At 44.4% G+C, this 21,939-nt stretch overlaps 1 protein-coding gene across 1 annotated transcript; it reads right to left on the bottom strand.

Moving 5' to 3' along the window:
- Window positions 1–466: 466 nt before the first annotated feature.
- Window positions 467–21,356, bottom strand: LOC124805232 (glutathione S-transferase 1-like). The gene is made up of 6 exons (XM_047265734.1): window positions 21,302–21,356; window positions 18,233–18,386; window positions 15,138–15,196; window positions 14,901–15,042; window positions 3,083–3,250; window positions 467–737 (listed from the first exon to the last, which is right to left on the bottom strand). The coding sequence occupies exons 2-6, from the start codon at window positions 18,371–18,373 to the stop codon at window positions 579–581; spliced, it is 669 nt and encodes a 222-aa protein (XP_047121690.1). The 5' UTR covers window positions 18,374–18,386; window positions 21,302–21,356; the 3' UTR covers window positions 467–578.
- Between the last annotated feature and the right edge of the window lie 583 nt (window positions 21,357–21,939).

The following is a 21,939-nucleotide window of genomic DNA, read 5'->3' on the forward strand; positions in this document are numbered from 1 at the left end:
GCTCCTTAAAAGCGATAGTTCGTACAAACATAGTTATACAGACAGTTGTAAATTTTATTCTGAACGTTAGTGCTTGGGATGGAGACCATCTATTCCTTTGAAATAGACTTGGGAAACCGCCACAATATGGCACAGTTTTCAGATGGTACAGATACTTTCAGTGCGTTCAAAAAAGTGTAAATGTCGAAGAAGCGGCAGACCGACTCTCTGTGAAGAGCCGGGTATCTTAAGAGTAGAGAGATGTTTCAACGTTATACTGCATCGTTGGTAGATCTATCAAAGACGAGATGGAACATTCCCTCAGCAGCCAAAATGCCAACTTCTACAACCAAATCAATCGCTGCAAGAAAGGGGCGCACTGAAGGGCGATTAGGTACAGAACGCCATTAGCAAGTTTAATGATGCCAAAGCTTTTGTGGCTATCTCTGAACGGATGCATGAATAAACACCAAGGGATGCGAAGACATACTGGATGAAATTTATTGTTGGATAATAAATAAACAAATTACATAAGGTCAAAGGAAATTGTTTAGTTAGTTTTCTTTGTGTGCTGAGACGTCTTCCGCCTGCTGTTCTGCTCAGAGAGCCAGAGCGTTTGGCGGAAGCCGGCTGATGATAACTTGGCCGAGCTGCTTCGCCCCCTCGGCGTTGGCTGCCTCGAAGCCAGGAATGTCGCGATTGCAGCGCTCCAGCCAGCTCCGAGTCCCCGGAAACGCAGTAAAATCTACGCCGCTTTCCTGTCAAACAGAAAGACCAGCGTGTGAGTCGTAAAGTTGTAAAGTCGTTTTCGGAGCAGTTAAGTTAGAGCGTATCATTGGAAGCAATTGAAGGTTTACAGTTGCTACTCTGGTCCTATTCCGCACTTTAAAGGTAAGGATCGCCATTAGCTGTTCTAGTAGCTTACAACACTCATTTTAAATCAGATGTTGCAACGACTGATTGTAGATGAAATTAAGTTTTATTATAGATTTCGGGAAAAAATTGTGTCAATTGTAAGTTCAGAGTTAAGAACACAGCAAACTCATACATTAATAAAATGTATACATTTCTAGAAGCAATACTCCTGAAAACGGGTTCGTTATGCATATATATGAAAGTAATAAACGCATACGTTCTGCATAATTATGTACTGTGATATACTGATAACGCGTTTCGAACTTCAACTCGTCGTATATCCATTCTAAGGACCCTACTGTTTGAATAGTTATGCGTGTAATCTAAATTTCGATGCACCTGTGTCTGTAAGCAGAAGGTAGCATTGTGATCTTGTTACGTACACATCACCAGCAGTTCGAAGAACTTCATACGTCACTTTTATAATTATATTTTAATTGTAACTTGTACCTGCATAACAAACTAATTTTCACAACATAGACGTATACTCTGTATGGTTTACCATGGTAATTTTTATTATCCACTTTATTGGTCTGTACGTATCTTAAATCGCCTTTCCCGTGACTCCCTGCGGTCTTCTGAGCCCTTTGTCTTAACTGACTGAAACAGTGTCTTACAGTCAAAAGTTTTTGAAACTGCTCATCATTCTTGTCATTCATTTGGTGCTATTAATTTCTTGGCCCCTCAAGTCGATGACGTCGTCCCTGCATACCTGTTAAACCATGATTCTGTATAATCTTCGCTACCCCCTCTCGTATGTCGCGTACTCTTTCCCATGAAACATTTAACCACTACCGTTCCATAGTTACTCCAGTAATAAGTCAACTCCCGTTGTGTCTCTTGCAGGGCTCAACAATGTGTATCTGTCCAGGTTTTCAAGACGTATTTTCTCATATACACAATGGAACGTTTAAAATTTTATCTGACCACTTCTTTTTTAACAGCGCCCAATTACTCCGATTTCAAAAGATGCCTTTATGCTATCGCTTATTCCGCCCTATAACTAACGACATCATTACAAAATAAAATATGTATTCCAGAAATACCAGTCTTATAACTGGGGCTTGGTCTAAAGTAAGTATGATTTTTACTCTGTTTTCGTTACTTAAACGGAAAAATGTATTTCATTTTGACTCTGCTTTTAAAAATCACTTTCTTTTGTTTTGTTTTGTTTAAGAACTGTTGACGGGTAACGCAATAAAATTCGTCGATTAGTCCAGTGACAGTTGTAACATCTCTAACAGGAAAGACTAGTATCTTCCGTTATATCAATTAAATTCGTTTAGTAGCTAGTTTGTGTTCTTCTGGACATTTTAGCAACACCTTTAACGAGCTGTTATAACGAATTTACGTACTTTTGATCTTACGATGTTCACTTATATGCACTTATAATATCTCAGGAGGAATGTCGAAAAAAATTAATTCAAAATCGATCTTAGATAAGTTACAAGCCCATCATCTTTATAGGAATTCATATGCACTTTATTCTTGTAAATATAAAAAAATGTAATATTTTATTGCTACAAACAGGGCAGCAATGTGTTTAAATTCACCAGAGAATGCCTTACACATTTTATTGATTACAACACGATTCCAAAATTTAGTTGTATCATCAGGTGATACAAGTTTATTTACCTAATGTCGAATATGACTTCAGGTCAGGGCTGGTAGTGATTGAGGCAAATATGATGAAACAACGGTCAGCAAGGTCCCCAGATCTGTCTCTGATAGAACACGTGTGACACCACCTCAGATGTTAGTTGTGACCCAGTGTCAGTGTCAAGGTCCAGTTACAACAGTTGTGAGCCAACTAGCCCCATAAGATAAAACAGCTTTGAGACACCCTTCCCAGCCGAACCAGTGGATGCATCCAGGCTACAGCCTTTGCAGTCCGATAAGTAGTCTCATATTGTCAAGTTCTCTGTGAATTCGACTCGACATTGCAATTCCTGAAATAATATCACATATTCTAAACCCGTGAAATTTTGTTTCATTTCCTACATTGTTTCTGGGTGCTCCTTTCTCTCTCTCTCTCTCCTTCTTAGACGGTTTTCACCACTCACTCATCTTTTGGGAAGCCTGATAAAATTTAAGAATAACGAGACCCATAGCCGCGGAAACATGGCGATTTGTGGCACTTCTCTCGTGAAGGAGTGGATCTGGATGCAGAGGCGCTGTGTGAACTCACCAGAATGCTGGAAGCCGTGGCGGCGCAGGCGATGTCGGCGATAGTGGCGCCGTCTCCAGCCACCCAGCCCGTCGGCTCCAGGTACTTCTCAAGGAGTCCCAGGGCGTCATAGAGGGCTGTCTTCTTATCTGGCTCTACTTCGTTTTTACCCAGGAAAAGCAGTGGAAACTGAGAAGAAGACAATATATATGTATAATGTGTGCAACACAACACCGCTACAAGAGAGCCATTCTAAGTAAATGTTTGTCGTGGCGTATTAATACACGACATTTTCCCGACACTTAGCTCTGTTGATACACCATGATAAAATTTATCGAAGTCGACACAGAGACAGTTTACCACAGACGTGTGTCTGCACTCCACTCAAAGACAAATATTTCAGATACACGCAAAACAATATGCACATATCCCACGACGTCATTAGTTCACTGGGAAAGCCTGAAGAATTACAACACGCACATATGTTTTGAACAATGAAATGAACGAATGCAGATTTATGTGGAATAAAATGGGCCCTGTTTTTTGAAGGAAGCCATCATTTCAAAAAAATGGTTCAAATGGCTTTGAGCACTATGGGGTCATCAGTCCCCTAGAACTTAGAACTACTTAAATCTAACTAACCTAAGGACATCACAAGACTGTAGCCCCTAGAACCGCTTGGCCACTCCGGCCGGCGTGCCATCATTTATAAAACGTATCTAATAGAATATAAATTAGCGTCATCAGTTTCATTTGTTTTATATCATACCTTTTCGTACACAAAATTTTACGGCACAGTGCAAGAAGAGTTACAGTTGGTTAACTGCATCGAGATAGTATGCAAACTTACTCAATGTATACACCTTGACTAGAAGCATTTATGTGAGGATATCTACTAGTTTGCTAGGCTTGGTGCCGTACGTGTTGAAATGCCAGACAAGTGTCATCAGGTTGAATTTACTGATAAAATGTTTGGACACGGAATGTATTATGATACGGCCACAGCAGTGATCGCTACTGAGTACGAGGGTAATGTGTGTGAGATTGCTACTAAATACCGCAAATTTTCTGTGACTATTTTTTAATGGGAATCAAATCATGCAAGCTTCAAGAAACAATTGTTCCATACACCCAAGGTGAACAAACAACTTCTTCTGTGGCAAAGAAGAAGATATTTAATACGTCTTGCTTGGTTGCAACAAATGATTATCATGAATCAGTAATCTCATATCAGCGCTCATTTACTTGAATTTCCAGCTACCAACATGCTACCAACATACTTTTTTACAGTCCTAAAAGCTAAAAGAGTAATGTATAACCATGTAAGGAAAATGAAAATGAACATCTGGTGTAGAATTAGTCTAATCTTATTCTCGCGATCCCTACGGGAGCGATACGTGTGTGGTTGTAGTACATTCCTAGCATCATCATTTAAAGCCGGTTCTGGAAATGAGTCTGTCTTCATCTCTATGCCGGTTCAGTTTTTTTATTAATTCCATAGGACTAACGTGCGTGAAAAGCCTGTGACCATTCGTGTTGCACTTCTTTGTATACGTTCAATATCCCCTGTTAGTTCTATTTGGTACGTGTCCCACACACTAGAGCAATATCCTAGGATGCGTCACATGAGTGATTTGTAAGCAATTTCCTTTGTGCACTGATTGCACTTTCCTAGGTTTCTGCCTCATGCTTTACCTACAGCTGAGGCTATATGGTCGTTCCATTTTACATCACTACAAATTTATACCTCCAAATATTTGCAGACCGATTCTAGCTGCAGCTAGTTGCAATTGTAGGATACTACATGTGGTGTCACCGCCAGACACCACACTTGCTTGGTGGTAGCCTTTAAATCGGCCGCGGTCCGGTAGTATACGTCGGACCCGCGTGTCGCCACTATCAGTGATTGCAGACCGAGCGCCGCCACACGGCAGGTCTAGAGAGACTTCCTAGCACTCGCCCCAGTTGTACAGCCGACTTTGCTAGCGATGGTTCACTGCCTACTTATGTTCTCATTTGCCGAGACGATAGTTTAGCATAGGCTTCAGCTACGTCATTTTCTACGACCTAGCAAGGCGCCATTATCAGTTACTATTGATATTGTGAATCATGTACCGTCAAAACCGACGTTCATCATTAATGGATTAAAGTTAAGTATTCCACCAGCTACGTCCGTTTTTCTAAATTCTAATTTCCTTGTCATGTTCCAGACCTCAATCCAGCCTGCGTGAGGTAAAACGCATGCATTGTGGCCTCCTCTAGTAACAGTGTTGCCTCTCCTGTCAACCACAACATTTGCGACGAGGCAAACTGCCCTGATTTACTTGTGTAATGGCTTCTCCACAATCTCCAGATGTACTGTCCGAATTTTATCGCTTACAGAATCATCAGACGCAGGCAATACTGGATGCCCTTGGACAGCTCGTCCAGGGTCAACGTGCAATGCAAAACGATGCAGCAGCCGCCGCCGCCCCACCGCTAACACAGCCACAACACGCTGTTGCACCAACTTTTCGACCTTTTGATGCTGCACTGGAAAGCTGGACGGAGTGGTCACGCCAATTTGGATTCCATCTCGCCGCCTACAGAATTCAAGGTAACGAGCGGCAGCCTTATCTCTTATCATCAGTCGGCGTAGAAACGTACCATGTGATAGTCAAATTATTTTCCCAACGCGACGTAGCAACTCTGTCCTACGAAGAAATTTTGTCTGCATTAGATGCATATTTCACAGAATCAGTCAATGTAGTTGTGGAAAGGTATACCTTCTTTCGTACAAAACGTACGGCAGGTCAGACTAATCGAGAGTGGGTTTCAACCTTGCAAGGCCTTACTAGGGATTGTGCTTTTGAGTGTCAATGTGGACTCCCTTATGCAGATACTATGGTACGTGATGCAATTGCACAGAACGTTTCTGATGTTCGTATAAGGGAACAGATTTTGAAACTAGTCAATCCCTCCCTTCAACAAGTGATGGACATATTGGATCGGCAGGACACACTTGACTTTGCCCATGAATCATTTGAAACTTCACCAGCTGTGTGTCAGGTTAACCAGCCCGCCGGGCGAGCTGCACAGAGCAGTAAACAGCCCTCGAGCCCGGCCGCGCCACTGCCGCCAGGCTCTCAGCCACGTGTGCTGCGCCGGCAAGCAGATGCAGTGCTCAAATCCTGCCCGCGGTGCGCTACTAGACATTCACGTGAGAATTGCCCGTCACGCCAAGCTATTTGCTTTTATTGTAATAAAAAAGGACATGTTCAGAGTGTTTGCCAGAAAAAACTCAGATCGGAAGCTCAAAACCATTCCAGGCCCTTTGCTTCACGCCGGAATCGGAATCGAACCAAGGATAGTCAGGCTCGCGAAACTTTGCCCATGGAAATTCATGTAGTTCATTCCACTCCGCCCAGTGCCACTCTCTCTAACAGTGACTGTGTTTGTCCCACAAATAGTGTGCGTCAACATCGCCAGAACTCCTGTCAAGTCGCAAGTGATTTTGTACCAGTGTCAGTTCACGTTGCACGAGACAGTCGCCCTTGTCATCAGCAGGACAATAAACTTTTTGTAGACTTGGACATTAACGGCAAAGTGATACCATTCCAGCTTGATACCAGAGCTGCAGTTTCACTGATCAATCAAGACACGTACAAACAGCTGGACACACCTCCATTGCGTGCTGCAAATGTTAAGTTAACTAGTTATTCAGGTCAAGATATCCCTGTGTTAGGACAGTGCAGCTTTCTTGCAACATACAAAGGACAAACAAAACTTGTCATTTTACGTCCTTCATTCTTCTTCTGCAGTGAACTTGTTTGGTTTCAATTTATTTCAGTTGTTTAACTTGTCTATAGTAAATCAGGTCCTATCAGTGAACCAGACTGTGCTTTCAGACAGTGTTTCTCGTCTATGTGAAGAATTTGCAGACATTTTTGCACTGGGCCTCGGTTGCGCTAAGAACTATAAAGCACATTTGGAACAAAGTAAACACGCAACCGAAATTTTTCAAAGCACGTAATGTTCCCCACACATTGCGCGATGAGGTCGCAAAAACATTACACGATTTGAAACCACAAGGTGTACTTGAACGTGTGCAAGCTTCTCTCTGGGCATCACCCTTAGTAATTTTGCCAAAACCTTCGGGAAAATTGAGACTTTGTGTGGACTTCAAGGCAACAGTGAATCCACAACTAGTGATTGCAACTTTTCCTTTACCCCGCCCGGAAGATCTTTTTGACAAACTGTGCCCGGGTAATTATTTTTCGAAGTTGGACCTCGCAGATGCGTACTTGCAAATACCGGTGGACGAAGAATCCCAGTGCATTTTGGTGGTTAACACGCATCTTGGGTTGTATCAATACAAACGACTGCCATTCGGGTGTGCATCCGCCCTTCCATTGCGGAATGCGAACGCGCCTTTCGCCAGTTGAAATCGGCGTTGCTTTCCAACACTTGCCTTACGCCATTCGATCCCCTGAAGCCCCTTTTGTTGATGGTGGATGCATCGGATTTCGGGATCGGTGCTGTGCTTGCGCACAAAGACGGATCACACGATCGCTCTATTGCCTTTGCGTCCAAATTGCTCTCGTCTGCGCAAAGAAATTATTCACAGACAGAGAAAGAAGCATTGGCTCTCGTACTTGGTGTTACAAAGATTCATGATTTCTTGTATGGTCGTCACTTTACCATCATCACAGACCACAAACCTTTGACATCGCTTTTTCATCGGAACAAGCCTGTACCTCCACGTACAGAGCAGAAATTAAATTCATTCTCTGGTCTATTTTCCTCTCGCAGTACTGCTACGATATCTTGTATCGGTCCACTGCTAAGCACGGAAACGCCGATGCGTTGTCCCATTTGCCTGTTGCTGAGGATAGGGCATTCGATTCCTCCGAACTTGCTTGCATGTTCATTGATGCGGAAACCGATGACGTGGTCGAATAGTTTCCGATTGGTTTTCGTCGTGTAGCTACAGCCACAGCTGCCGACCCTGTCCTTGCTACCGTTCTGCGTTTTGTTGCTACACAATGGCCCTTGTCAAAGTCACAGATCGGGAATCGTTGGTTCGCCGATTTTTTTTGCTCACAAGGAGAGACTTTTTGTACGGCGTGGTGTTTCGCTGTTGCGTTCTGATAATGATCAGTCCAGGGTCGTGGTACCACGTTCGTTACAGTCCTCTGTCTTACAGCTTCTCCACCAAGGACATTGGGGTATAGTGAGGACGAAACAACTTGCTCGTCAGCACTGTACCTGGTTCGGAATCGATGCCGCGATTACGAATATGTGCTCTTCTTGCATGGTGTGTGCCGAACAACAATCAGCACCACCGAGGAAATTCTTTGTATGGCCAAAAGCCACTTCCCCTTGGAAACGCCAACACATCGATTTTGCTGGTCCATTCTGGAATGCTCGATGGTTGGTTGTGGTAGATTCATTCAGTAATTTTCCTTTTGTTGTCCGGATGTCTTCCACGACGTCATCTGCCACCATCCAACCGTTATCTGCTATCTTTTGCATTGAAGGTCTTACACAGACTATTGTTTCCGACTATGGCCGACAATTCATGTCCGCAGAATTTCAGTCATTCTGCAAGGCCAATGGTATTAAACATCTGACGTCCGCGCTGTTTTCGCCACAGTCAAACGGTGCCGCTGAACGATTGGTCAGGACTTTCAAGTCACAGATGTTGAAGTTTAAAGAGTCGCATTCTCGGGAGGACGCGTTATTGCTCTTTTTGTCCTCGTATCGCTCTCAGTCCCGAGATGGTCACTCGCCGGCTGAGTTGCTCCACGGTCGCCCTCATCGAACCTTGATGTCTTTGCTACATCCGCCCCGTCAGGTTCCTGTGCAGCGGCAGACAACTGCTTTTGCCCTAGGCGACGTTGTCTACTACCGCCACTACCGAGGTTCACGGCGTTGGCTAGAAGGGCGCATTCTTCGCTGCCTATGTATCTGGTTTTGGGCGACTCTGGAGAGGTGCGTCGGCATCTCAATCAGCTGCGCCTCTGTCGTCGCACGTGATCTGCCGCTCGCCGTCTGTTTTCAGCGGCGGTGCCGGCCGGTCAGCGCCCTGGGGTCCCATCTACTGTCACGCCTCAGCACCAGGTGTTACCGACGATGCCTTCCATTTTGCCCCATGGCGACGCGCCGCCGCCAACGCCGCCACCGCCGCCTGTTCTCCTGCCGGCGACGCCCGCAGTGGACGCGTCGCTGCAACCGCCGGGCGCCTCCCTGGGTCACGCGCCGCCGATCGCTTCCCGTGACCAGTTGTCCTCCGACATGGAACTCTTACCCGCTCCGGACCATATGTCGCCTTCGCCCGTCGGGTGCCACGGTCCGATGGAGGTCGACCCTTCGGCCCCTCCTGTCTCTCTGCGGATGCGTACACCCCATGTTGGCGTGCACCCTGGAGCAGGTTTTCAGGCGTTTCCTAGCTCCCCGCGGTCCGAATGGCAGGGTGCGGGTGGCACAGCCTCGCCTGTTGTTAGGCTCCCCACCTCGGCGCATACGTCAACATGGGGTCCTCCCCACGCAGGGCGGAAGCCTTATACCACAACCGTACGCCGATTTGCGGGGGAGGAATGTGGTGTCACCGCCAGACACCACACTTGCTAGGTGGTAGCCTTTAAATCGGCCGCGGTCCGGTAGTATACGTCGGACCCGCGTGTCGCCACTATCAGTGATTGCAGACCGAGCGCCGCCACACGGCAGGTCTAGAGAGACTTCCTAGCACTCGCCCCAGTTGTACAGCCGACTTTGCTAGCGATGGTTCACTGCCTACTTACGTTCTCATTTGCCGAGACGATAGTTTAGCATAGGCGTCAGCTAACGTCATTTGCTACGACCTAGCAAGGCGCTATTTTCAGTTACTATTGATATTGTAAATCATGTATCGTCAAAACCGACGTTCATCATTAATGGATTAAAGTTAAGTATTCCACCAGCTACGTCCGTTTTTCTAAATTCTAATTTCCTTGTCATGTTCCAGACCTCACGCCAGCCTGCGTGAGCTGAAACGCGTGCATTTCGGCCTCCTCTAGTAACACGGTGTTGGCTCTCGTGTCAACCACAACATTGGCGACGAAGCAAAACCGCGTTCTTCTCTAAACTGCCCTGATTTACTTGTGTAATGGCTTCGCCACAATCTCCAGATGTATATTCGTTCTGTGAAGCGCGCAGTTGTATTTTTCTGAACACTTAAAGCGAGTTGTCAATCTTAGTACCGCTGTGAAAACTTATCAGTATCTGATTGAATACTTGTGCAGCTCTTCTCATTTTACACTTCATTGTAGAAAGCTTCATCATTTGCGAGAAGGATGAGTTTACTATTAATATCGACCGCAAGATTAATGTAGAACAAAGACAGCAAGGGACACAATATACTTTCCTGGAGCATACACGAAGTTGCTTCTACTCTGTATCTCTGATAACACGCTTCGTCCTCCCTACCAAAAATGCTCACCCCAGTCTGAAACTCCGCTCGATATCTCTTACGACGGTGCTTTCGATAAGTAAGCGTAGGTGCGGTACTGAGTCAAATGATTTTCGGAAGTCAAGAAATACTGTGCCTACCAGACTGCCTCAGTCCATGGCTTTCAGCTTGACATGTAAAAGAAGAGTTAATTGCCGAGACATGTGGGCTCTTATTGAACTTATTTCCAGACGGTTGTCGCTATCTTTGACAGAGCCACGTCGGGGTGGAGTAGAGGGCGCGGTGAGGGGAAGAGGGTGCATGCGGGCAGTGATCAGACCGGCGAGAGGCAGTCGTGGAGTGATGGTTCAGCCAGTCACCTGGAAGTCAGCACCAGCTGAGTGCAAGCGTGACGAGCCGGGACCACTTGTTGTGACGTGGCTATGGGAGTGGGTTTCAGGCGCCTGGCCACCCGGGATAGTATACCAGCTCACCTGCACGGTTCTGGGATGTACTGTGTGGCCCTCGTCAGTGGAACGCCTTGCTCTGGATTTCATGCACTTTGATGTTAACTGTCTGTACCGGGAATGTGCACGTATTAATCGATATGGCTACTTGGGAGGACTAAAACTGATATTCGTGTAACGAAGTGCTGCAGTTTTTATGTGGTTTACCAGCGTGTGACTCATTTGTAGATTGACTATAGAACTGTATAACCTGCTCTCTTGCATTATAGGAAACATTACAAATTTCAATGGAAATTGATTCCGCTGGTGTCTGTATTATGTCGTAAGTTGTCAGTTGGGGGGAAATGTAACGCAATGCATACGCATGACAACCTTTGTGCGTCTGGTATTTTGTAAGTAACTTTTGAACGTGAGTTGACACCAAGCTGTTGAGCGAACTTTCTTAGCGTCTGTGTTAAGGTTGCATTGTGATTAATGAGAGTAGTTAAAATGTATTCTCTTAGAGCATTTTGGAGAGCAAAGCTGTTCCACTCTTTGGTTATCGTAATCTTGAGAATTACGTGACTTCCCAATATTGGCCAAATTGATTAGAACACCTTTATAGCGTAGAAAAGTTTGTGTTTGTTTAGTTGTAACGGTGCTGTGCAGTCTGAATGAGATTTTGGAATCATTGCAGCGCATTCAGCAGTGGGTGTAATACCCGTTCATTAAACAGTTGGATTCACAAACAGCAGCTGCCATTGAAAGTCTGTTATACGGCATTTTCCGTTTAATTGTAGTTCACGAAATCAGTATAAATTTTACTGCGTAGCTGGTCGTTACCGTCCTGAATTTCTTGTAGTTATTAAACCTCAAGAATGTACTTGTTTTTAGGTTAACATTTTTAATTTCATTTATTACGATCAGTGCTGTTTAAAGTAGAGGTCTTCTGGAACCATATTGGAATGTTCTTAAAGAGATTGAATTTGAAAAAAATAATTCAAGATTTAAATTACACTGACGGAAAAAATCGCAACACCAAAACATAATTAATGTAGAACATGTCTCTAGGTAACATATTTATGTAATTAACACTGCAAGATCACAGGTTAATGTAGGTGCGAGATGAGCCATTGCAAATATGTAATGCTGGTCCATTAATAACCGATGTAACCTCCAGAATGTTGAATGCATTGTGTTGCACAGGTGCAGAACTTCAAATTGTAGGATGGAGTTCCATGCCTGTTGCACTTGGTCGGTCAATTTAGGGACGGTATCCACAAGCGCTGAATTTGTAGTTCGATGATGTCCAATATGTGCTCGACGGGACGGATCTGGTGATCGAGCAAGCCAAGGCAAAATGTCGACACTCTATAGAGCACGTTGGGTTACAACAGCTGTATGTGGACGACCGTTATTCTGTTGGAAAACACCTCCTGGAATGCTCTCCATGAATGGCAGCACAACAGGTCGAATCACCAGACTGAAATACAGTTTTGCAGTCGGGGTGCGTGGGATAATCACGAGAATGCTCCTGCGACATTGCACTCCAGACCATAACTCAAAGCTTAGGTCCAGTCTGTCCAGCACATAGACAGATTGTGCAGGTCTTCACCTGGCCTTTTTCTAACCAACATACGGCCATCAATGGCGCTGAGGCCAAATCAACTTTCATCCGAAAACACAACAGATCTCCATCCTGCCCTCCAGTGAGCTCTCGCTTAACACCATTGTTGTCGTAAATGATGTTGGTTTTGGGTCAGGGGAGTGCACGCTACAGGGCGCTTGCTGTCGAAGTAGCCGATTTCTAACAGTTCGTTGTGTCACTGTGGTGCCAACTGTTGCTCAAAGTGCTGCTGCAGGTGCAGTTACGATGCGACACAGCCATACGCCAAACACAATGGTCTTCCCTCTGGTCTTCTTGCGACCCCACGTTGTCGTGACGACCGCTGCTATCAGTTATGCACAATAGGTACATCCCTGCCCTGTCTCTCTGCTGTATCGCAGAAGGAACATCCACCTTCTCGTAGCCGTATAACACGACATCGGTCAAACTCAGTGAGGTGTTGATAATGTGTTGATAATAGCGTCTCTGTCGCCTTTAAGGCATTCTTGACTAACATCAGCTCACCACGTCCTGTCTCAAAGGTAACTAACGCTCACAACCGACTGAGCGTGTATTTACATCAAACCTAATTTGCTTCCTCGTAGTGGCACTAGTAGCCGCACTTTGTGCGACTGCTTCGAAATATGAATAGACGTCATCTCTGAGCTGTAGACACACATCCACCAACTTTCGTTTATGTCGCTCAACTCCTTGTTGTTGCGATTTTTTTACGTCATTGCATTTGTGGCCGTTAATGCCAATCCAGGACCAGTATTCAAAATATTTTGATATCTACAGGCCTTTTCTACCGTGCCATGGTTTAAGATTTTAAAATGTTTTAGCTTTATGCTTCAAAAAATTTTTATTGATGCGCTGTTTGTGTCTGAAACGTAATCTTAGTTGTTAGTCCGTTAATAATAACGAGCCTATGGCATTGGTGGCCGCCGCTGCACAAGTTCTTTAACGCCACTACGACGACTTGCGAGTGAATGATGATGAATGATACACAACACCCAGTCATCTCGAAGCAGAGAAATTCCCTGACCCCGCCGGGAATCGAACCCGGGACTCCGTGCGCGGGAAGCGAGAAGCGACAACGCTACCGCAAGACCACGAGCCGCGGACTGTAAGTCCGTTGTTGTGATTTGAACATAACTACCCTCTACTCATGCCTGTGGGTCCTGTTGGGTGATCTGTTATGGCCACTGAATCCGCTAGGCTGTGACTGTCTGCGGTGACGCCTATTTAAAAATACTAATTCTACATTTGATTTTGTATTCTTTTGGAAAAAGTTTACAATCAAGAAAACTGCAGATTTGTGGTAAGTTCCTAAGGGACCAAACTGCTGCGGTCATCGATCCGTAGACTTACACACTACTTAAACTAACTTCAGCTACGTACAACACACACACCCATTCCCAAGGGAGGACTCGAACCTCCGGGGGAGGGGGGGGGGGGGGGGGAGCCGCGCGAACCGTGGCAAAGCGCCCAAGACCGCGCGACTACCCCGCGCGGCTGCAGTCAAGATCCAAATAATTTCATTATAAGTAGTGTGTAATGTAACCTTTGAAAAGAAATGTTTATTGAACTTTGTTATTTAATTCTGAATCGTGTTTGAAATATCATTATTATTATGACCCTCCCACCGAACAGCTAATTATATTGACGCCGAAGTGGCGTACCATTTCATTTGGGTTTCACATTACCGATATTTTTGTAATCCTTGCTGGTTCTTATGGAGGAGATCATTGTATTCGAGCACACTTTCATGACCAAACCAAACATTCAATGTCATATTTTCCTCCTGTTTTCCAGAATCAACAACCCGAAACTCTCCCAGTGGAAAATAGCACCACCTGTTTGACGAAAGGGCGCGGCTTAACCTGCCGTAGGAACATACATCAGCTGAACTGATTTCACTGCTCAGATGACCTGTCCATGGTAAGCAGGTGATCTGACGTAGAATTCCGATGTGTTACCAACAGCATTTCTCTGGTATTTCACGTCATCGCATTTTTTGTAACTGTACCCCCAATGTAATTCTTCATGCTTTCCCGGCGATCTGTTGACATCTTGGATATTCGGGAATCCAGCCGGATGTTCGCGTCGTTCTCGCATGATATTTCAACAGCGTGCCTCGCTGTCTTCTTCAGGTGCTACCTTCAGGTGCTACCTGAAGAAGACAGCGAGGCACGATGTTGAAATATCGTGCGAGAACGACTTGAACATCCGGCTGGATTCCCGAATATCCAAGATGTACCCCCAATGCTTCCCTTAATTTCATTTCAGTGTATTTAATTCAGTTAATATGTGTTCTAGCCCAGAATTGAGTAAGGATAGAATTGGTAATCCGCAATAGTCGTGAATCTCTGTACTCACTATAATGGCCTTCAACCGTGGGAAAAGCGTTGTAGCTTCGAAATACAACCGTTGATCAACTCGTGCCCTCTTCTTTGTGTCCTTCGGATACAGAGAGTTGTCTTTTCCATACTGCGACACGAGGTACGTGGCGATCGCATGGCTGCCAAAGTGCACAGTATTATCAGGCATGTCATACGTTACAGGGAAACCCATTTCCACTACATAAGAAAACAACTGTAAATAACTGTAGCTTACCTGTCCCATATAATAAAGCCGTTGTCGTCTAAAGTTGGTATCGTATGTTCTGGATTAATCTGAAACAAAAACAGTCATTCGCGTTCTGGTTCGTGATACTCAGCGGTTATTACAGATTTCAAAAGAAATGTGAATGAGCATAGAGGATATGAATCAGAGCCACTGTTCAATTACGTATTACTCTTCCGGCTGAAAGTAGGAAAAAATAGTATATGTTCAGGACACCCAACAGTCAAGTCGAGGATGAACAAATTAAATACCTACTAATGAGGAATGGTGTAAACAATAATAGCAACAATTTAGCGATCAAATTGAAGCAGAAATTCGCTGGTGTCAAATATTACGCTAGAATTGCACAAAACGTTTCTAAAATTGTATGTTTGGAACGAAACAATGTTTTTGAAAACGAAAAACAGCAGCACAGCCGTAGGACAAGGAACTTGTAGCATTCGAAATGTCGCGCTACAGGAAGATGTAAAAACTAAGTGAACAGATTAATTACAAAACAAACAAGGGATACAAACTACTCGTAACAAGCCTTGTTAAAGTCGTATTCGAAGAAGGACGAACAGGAAATATGGTAAACCCTCGAATCTAGATAATCTAGCAATGGAAAGAAGAGAAGGATGATAAAATTTAGCAGCTCTTTGATGTTAGTTTCATTTAAGTTTCCTGTTGGAGCTTGATTTGTCCTGACATACTTAGACGTAAAAGCACCTAGTCATAAATCGTCGTTTGGCGACGGTTGGTCAGCCTGTCGATAGTCAATAGCCAATGGTGATTACCATCTACCATAGCCACACGCCACGCCAGAAACTAGTCCAGAAAAATAGTATCAGAATGTCCGACCGACAGATGAGGAGCACCCGATTTTCTAAGGACCATGGGGCAGTACCTCAGCACAGCGTTTCAGGGGCGGTGGATTGGTGGAGGAGGCCTGTTAGAGTGGCGTTTCCTTTCATTGGACCTGAACGCGTTGGATCTTTGGCTGTGGGGTCACATTTTAAATTTTAATTTCGCTTAAGCGAACAATGTATAATGTCTCAACTCAGTGAAACGTGTTTTTACTAGATGCCATATGTAGATAAATCTAAAATATTTCACGCCCAATAACAGTCCTTGGTATATATAAATATCTTTGAGACAGCAGTTCATATAAGCTACGCAAGAGGATAACACAGAATAATTTTTCAGTGCTGATCATATATGGATGATTACAAAACGATGTCCTGCTAAGAGAGAATTTTTCTGCAGTCGAACTAGAGAGGGTGTAAAATGTAGACTGGCTAGAGAAAGAAAACCAGTTCTGGAAAAGAGGATTTGATAATATTGAATATAAATGTAAATGTTTATAAGTCCTTTCTGAAAGACTGTGCGTGGAGGGTAGCTTTGTACTAAAGTGACACATTGACAATAAACAGTTCACAAAAGAAGAGAATAAAAGTTTTGCAGTGAAGTGCTACAGAAGAATTGTAACGATTAGATGGGTAGATATGATAACTGATGAAGTACTGAATCGAGTTGGGGAAAACAGAAATCTGTACCACAGCTCGACTAAAAGGAGGGATCGGTTGATAGGAAACATCCTGAGGCATCAATAATTCTCAGATTGGTAACGGAGGGAAATGTGGGGATTAAGAATTGTAGATGGCGATCAAGGCTTAAATACTGTTATGCAATTTTAACTTGATGTGGGTTGCAGTAGTTATGTAGAGATGAAGAAGCTCGCGCAGAACACGTGGAGAGCTGCATCAAACCAATCTTCCACATGTGTGGTTAACGTTGAATGTTCTGGCCATGAAAATGTTAACGTCGTTTTGTCTATCCAGTATAGGAGGGCTACTCAGAAAGTAAGGTACGATACGTCGCGAAACAGTGAAAATCCGGTGCAGCTTTGCACAGATGTGTTGGGCAGTGTCTCTAGTATGCCTGTCGATCACGTCGTGTTGCTCTTTTCAGTTCTGAGCGCACAGTGAGCACGTAAAGAGGCCTAGGAAAATAGTGCCTCCCGCCAAGTATTGCTGCCCGCTGCGAGGTTTCGCCTGATTTCACGCAACCCCCACATAACGTACCTGTCATGGTTCATTATATATATATATTGGTTCAAATGGCTCTGAGCACTATGGGACTTAACATCTACGGTCATGAATCCCATAGAACTTAGAACTACTTAAACCGAACTAACCTAAGGACATCACACAACACCCAGTCATCTCGAGGCAGAGAAAATCCCTGACCCCGCCGGGAATCGAACCCGGGAACCCGGGCGTGGGAAGCGAACACGCTACCGCACGACCACGAGCTGCGGACGTACCTGTCATGCATTTCCTTCCTCATGACAGTTCTCGGCCGCACACTGCAGGGGTATTGAGGACACCATTTTTGATGGGAAGTGTTTGATCACCCACCATACTGTTCAGACTTAGCTCCCCCTTCCGACAGTCATCTCTGTTCACACGAAACGCTGACTATGAAGACAGCATTTTGCCACAGCCAAAGAACTGCAGACCAGCGTAGAGAAGTGGCGGAAAGCAAAGGCGGCCGCCTTCTATCGCGAGAGTGTTGCGAAGTTGGTACAACGCTACGACCAATGTCTAAGTCGGAGCGGCAACTATGTAGAGAAGTAGCTGGAAGGTGCTCCAAATAAAACATTTTTGATTTTCACTGTGGTTTCCATTCGTGACCGATCGAATCTTCCATTCCAAATAGCCCTCGTAAAATTGTGCCAAGTACTCTTAGGGTGGCTTCTTAATCCCTTTGCAAAATGGTTCAAATGGCTCTGAGCACTATGAGACTTAACTTCTGAGGTCATCAGTCTCCTAGAACTTAGAACTACTTAAACCTAGCTAACCCAAGGACATCACAAACGTCCATGCCCGAGGCAGGATTCGAACCTGCGTCCGTAGCGGTCGCGCGGCTCCAGACTGTAGCGCCTAGAACCGCTCGCCCACCCCAGCCGGCAATCCCTTTGCAACAGACATTAAGAGAACTAATGAACATGAGTTCTGAAAATAGTTGTTTGAAGTAATAGAAAGATTAAACGAAGGTAGTACCTCTAAGTTCAGCTTGTCTGGAAAAAATCCTGTGCAACGTACCTTGAGATATTCCTCCTTTAGGTGCTCCTTCGCGAGCAGATCAACAAGTCTGACGTCGACATCTAGGCCGATTGCTTTAGCTGTGGCCAGGACCAGTCTCGGACCCGGACTTGCTGGGTAATAGTACAGCGTAATAGGCATGCTTGGGTACAGTCTGAAAACAGACCGAAATCAACCTAAATCAGTATGGACATTGCTGTTAGAACGTCAAGCAGTGCTGTTAATAAACTCAAGTGCTGGAGTACCATTTCACTGACAGTCGGCAACTTGTTCTTGTGACTGTAAAATTTATATTTGGCAGGTCGCGTTTTTTCTGCTATTTTATTGGGAGTCGGTGCTTACGGAACGTCATTCCGATTTGACACTTCGAACGCTTATCAGCGGTACGCCTAATTCTACGAGCACACTCCACAGTAGGGTCCTAATCTTTTGGTGCATTCCTCTGTAGATGCTGTCTTACTTCCTTTTCCTTCCTTACTGTGTCTGCTGAACTAAGAATAATTATTAGGACAAATTCGACGCCATCTTCCGCTCCCGCAACGAATGGCTTACCTCTGCCCCACACTGCGACGAGAGCAAATTTATATTGTAGCTAGTTTCTTACGCCGCTTTCGTGTATGAAATAGTGGCGCATGTTTTGTATACACAATGACAAGAAGTACGCCCATGGTGAAATCTATCAGAGGTTCGATTTCTAAACAGTTTGGGAAACATTTATAGTGAGACTCTAGCACATCCGAGTGCATATTGAATAGTACAAAACCCAATGAGAGGGTATTAACCTTTATGTGTATGAACAGGGCAACACAAAACGAATACAGAAATTACAAACGGGTGTAACAATTTAACGCATAGTGACACGTCGTAACAGTTACACAGAATGTAAAAGAAAGCTCAAAATTTCGATCTTTGAGCAAGCACAGTGAAGTAGATTCTTTGGATCGGTTGTACTTGCTGCATTCTGCAATCTGTACTCGGCCACCTAGATACCCGGACCTCACACTTTTTTTTTTGACGAGTTTATGTGAAAGACCCTGCAAATATGTCTCCTTTGCCGAAAACATTTCTAAAACACAAAATTCGCATTTCCAATGCTCTCGCTTTGACGACCCACTTAAAGTTGAGAATGTATGGCGTGAAAGACTACCGTTTCGATGTCCTTGTGACCAAGACTAGCATGGAACACGTGTAAGGAAACCGAAAAAAAAATTTCTTTTACAGTCTTTCACTTCACGAGATACTGCGGGGTGGTTTGGAATTTAATCCAGGACATTTTAAACAACTACCACTCCTTCAGGTCCGAGCAAAACATAGCCTAGCCTAGTTTCAAGCGCCCTTGGCTACCGAGGTACCTTGTAAATTACACTGCTCAACTGAACTTATTAACTAACTTTCCTACTAGTGGTTACTTAATCCTTTAAGTTGACAACGTGTAAACTGCATTTGGTTCGTGATGTTACATGCTTGCATTCACCATGTTTTAGCAGCATCTTTCAAATCAATGACTTCATCTGCATGCATTGCAATTATATGGAGTGTGTTCACAGCTTTAGCTGACTCTACAATCTTGTTTAAATCTTGCGAAACAAGGCCGTGTTTACGTTCCTTCCTTTCATTGTTGTTGTTGTTGTTGTTGTCTTCAGTCCTGAGACTGGTTTGATGCAGCTCTCCATGCTACTCTAGCCTGTGCAAGCTTCATCTCCAAGTATCTACTGCAACCTACATTCCTCTGTATCTGTTTAGTGTATTCATCTCTTGGTCTCCCTCTACGATTTTTACCCTCCACGCTAGCTTCCAATACGAAACTGGTGATCCCTTAATGCCTCAGAACATGTCCTACCAACCGATCCCTTCTTCTAGTCAAGTTGTACCACAAACTTCTCTTCTCCCCAATCCTAGTCAAGTTGTACCACAAACTTCTCTTCTCCCCAATCCTATTCAATACCTCCTCATAAGTTATATGATCTACCCATCTAATGGTTTCATTATAATTGCAAAATCTGTGCCGCAGCTCAAAAAACTGTGCCAAAAAACTAAACAAAAACTTGTGTGTTACCTCTTCAATCTATACCAGGCTTAGCAGAAACACCATAGAAAACACAGCTGTGCTCTTTTTATTTTGGTCAACACATTGGTCTGACCAGATGACAAGTGTCTTAGGTGTAACCAGCCCCAAACGGGCGATTTTAAACAAGCATGAAGAAACCTGAGAACTACTTCGTGCAGCGAGATCTCCTGCATCTACATGACTACTCTGCAGCTCACCATTAAGTGCTTGGCAGAGGGTTCTTCGAACCACCTTCAGTCTATTTCTCTACCGTTCCAATTTCTAACAGCACGTGTAGAAAAATGAACTCTTAAATCATTCTATACGAGCTCTGATTGCCCATATTTCATTATGATGACCATTTCTCTCTATGTAGAATGGCGACAATAAATATTTTCACATTCAGAGAAGTAAGTTGGTGGCTGAAATTTCTTGAAAAGAAACTTCTTTGTTTCCATGGTTGTCACCGCAACTCGCTTATCGTATCTGTGACACTCTTTCCCTTATTTCACGATAATACAAAACGTGCTGCCCTTCTTTGAACTTTTTCAATGCCCTGTCGATCCTATCTGGTAAGCATCCCACACAGCACAGCGATACTCTAGCAGAGGACGAACAAGTGTCGTGTAGGCAGTTGCTTTAATAGACCTGTTTAATTTCTAAGTGTCCTGGCAATAAAATTTCGCCCACATACACATACAATTCATCCACTAAATGGAAGAGACCGTTACATATGGCACTTTGAACTCCCGAGGGAATCACTGCTAGGCACAAAAATCACACGCCTTCTCGTAATGTTTGTTTTGAACATTTCCTCTCCATTATTTGGCACTTGTAACAAGTCTAGGGGCATGCAACAGAGAACCGAGAACACAATAGCACTGGAAACACGTTTTGTTAAAAAGTCAGAAAGTTTGACATTTATACCTTTCATTTGTATAACACAGAAGGTGGTTTTGACGTTAGGCAACGAACTACATGCATTGGTCTACACTGACAGAATTCTGAAATGGGAGACTTACATGAGAAGCGAGACTTCAGCAGTAACGAGGTGAGCTCCTTGATGCACACGGCAGGTCTGCCTCCCACCGATTTGGCAGTGCCCTATATACTGCCCGGCTCGAAACGCTGAGTCACCTAGACGTGGGTGTTCCTGACGAAGCAACCAGGCCGCGTCGTTTAAAAGACTGGAGTCTTTACTTCCTCTCCTGCCACTGATCAAGGAAATTCGTCTAGTCATTTTCCTATTTAACGCCGCTGCCGTCAAGGTCACAACGGCGTGCTCGCCTAGCAGACGAGATGATGGAGCCAATTACGCGTGACGAAGTCCACGATGCCATCAAAAAAGGCGCTCTGAATAAGTCACCTGGTGTCGACGGATTGCCGATAGAATTTTATCGCGCTTTCCTCACACTAATGGCGTCACGGTGGACAATGATGTTCCACGAACTGCTGACGATGGGGAACGCCGTACCGCCGTCCTTCGTCACGGGACTTATTATACCCATCCACAAACCGACACCAGGCGTGACGACAGCACATTACCGTCCCCTGACCTTGCTAAACGCAGACTAATCAGATTAAGAGCAGCCGACCAGTTGCAAAGGATAAAGTAATCTTTACCTAGGTTTCAATAGATATAAATCTATCTTCTTCAGAA

Source organism: Schistocerca piceifrons, chromosome 7 (genome assembly GCF_021461385.2).
Source record: "Schistocerca piceifrons isolate TAMUIC-IGC-003096 chromosome 7, iqSchPice1.1, whole genome shotgun sequence".
In the NCBI taxonomy this organism is placed as follows: Eukaryota; Metazoa; Arthropoda; class Insecta; order Orthoptera; family Acrididae; genus Schistocerca; species Schistocerca piceifrons.

What these genes read in the sequence shown, in the direction of transcription:
- LOC124805232 (XM_047265734.1), bottom strand. Translation starts at nt 18,373, where the DNA reads ATGCCTATTACGCTGTACTATTACCCAGCAAGTCCGGGTCCGAGACTG. An exon ending in CACGGTTGAAGGCCATTATA is followed by an intron (nt 3,251 to 14,900) that starts GTGAGTACAGAG and finishes TCTTCTTCTCAG; the next exon opens with TTTCCACTGCTTTTCCTGGG. An exon ending in CCACGGCTTCCAGCATTCTG is followed by an intron (nt 738 to 3,082) that starts GTGAGTTCACAC and finishes TCTGTTTGACAG; the next exon opens with GAAAGCGGCGTAGATTTTAC.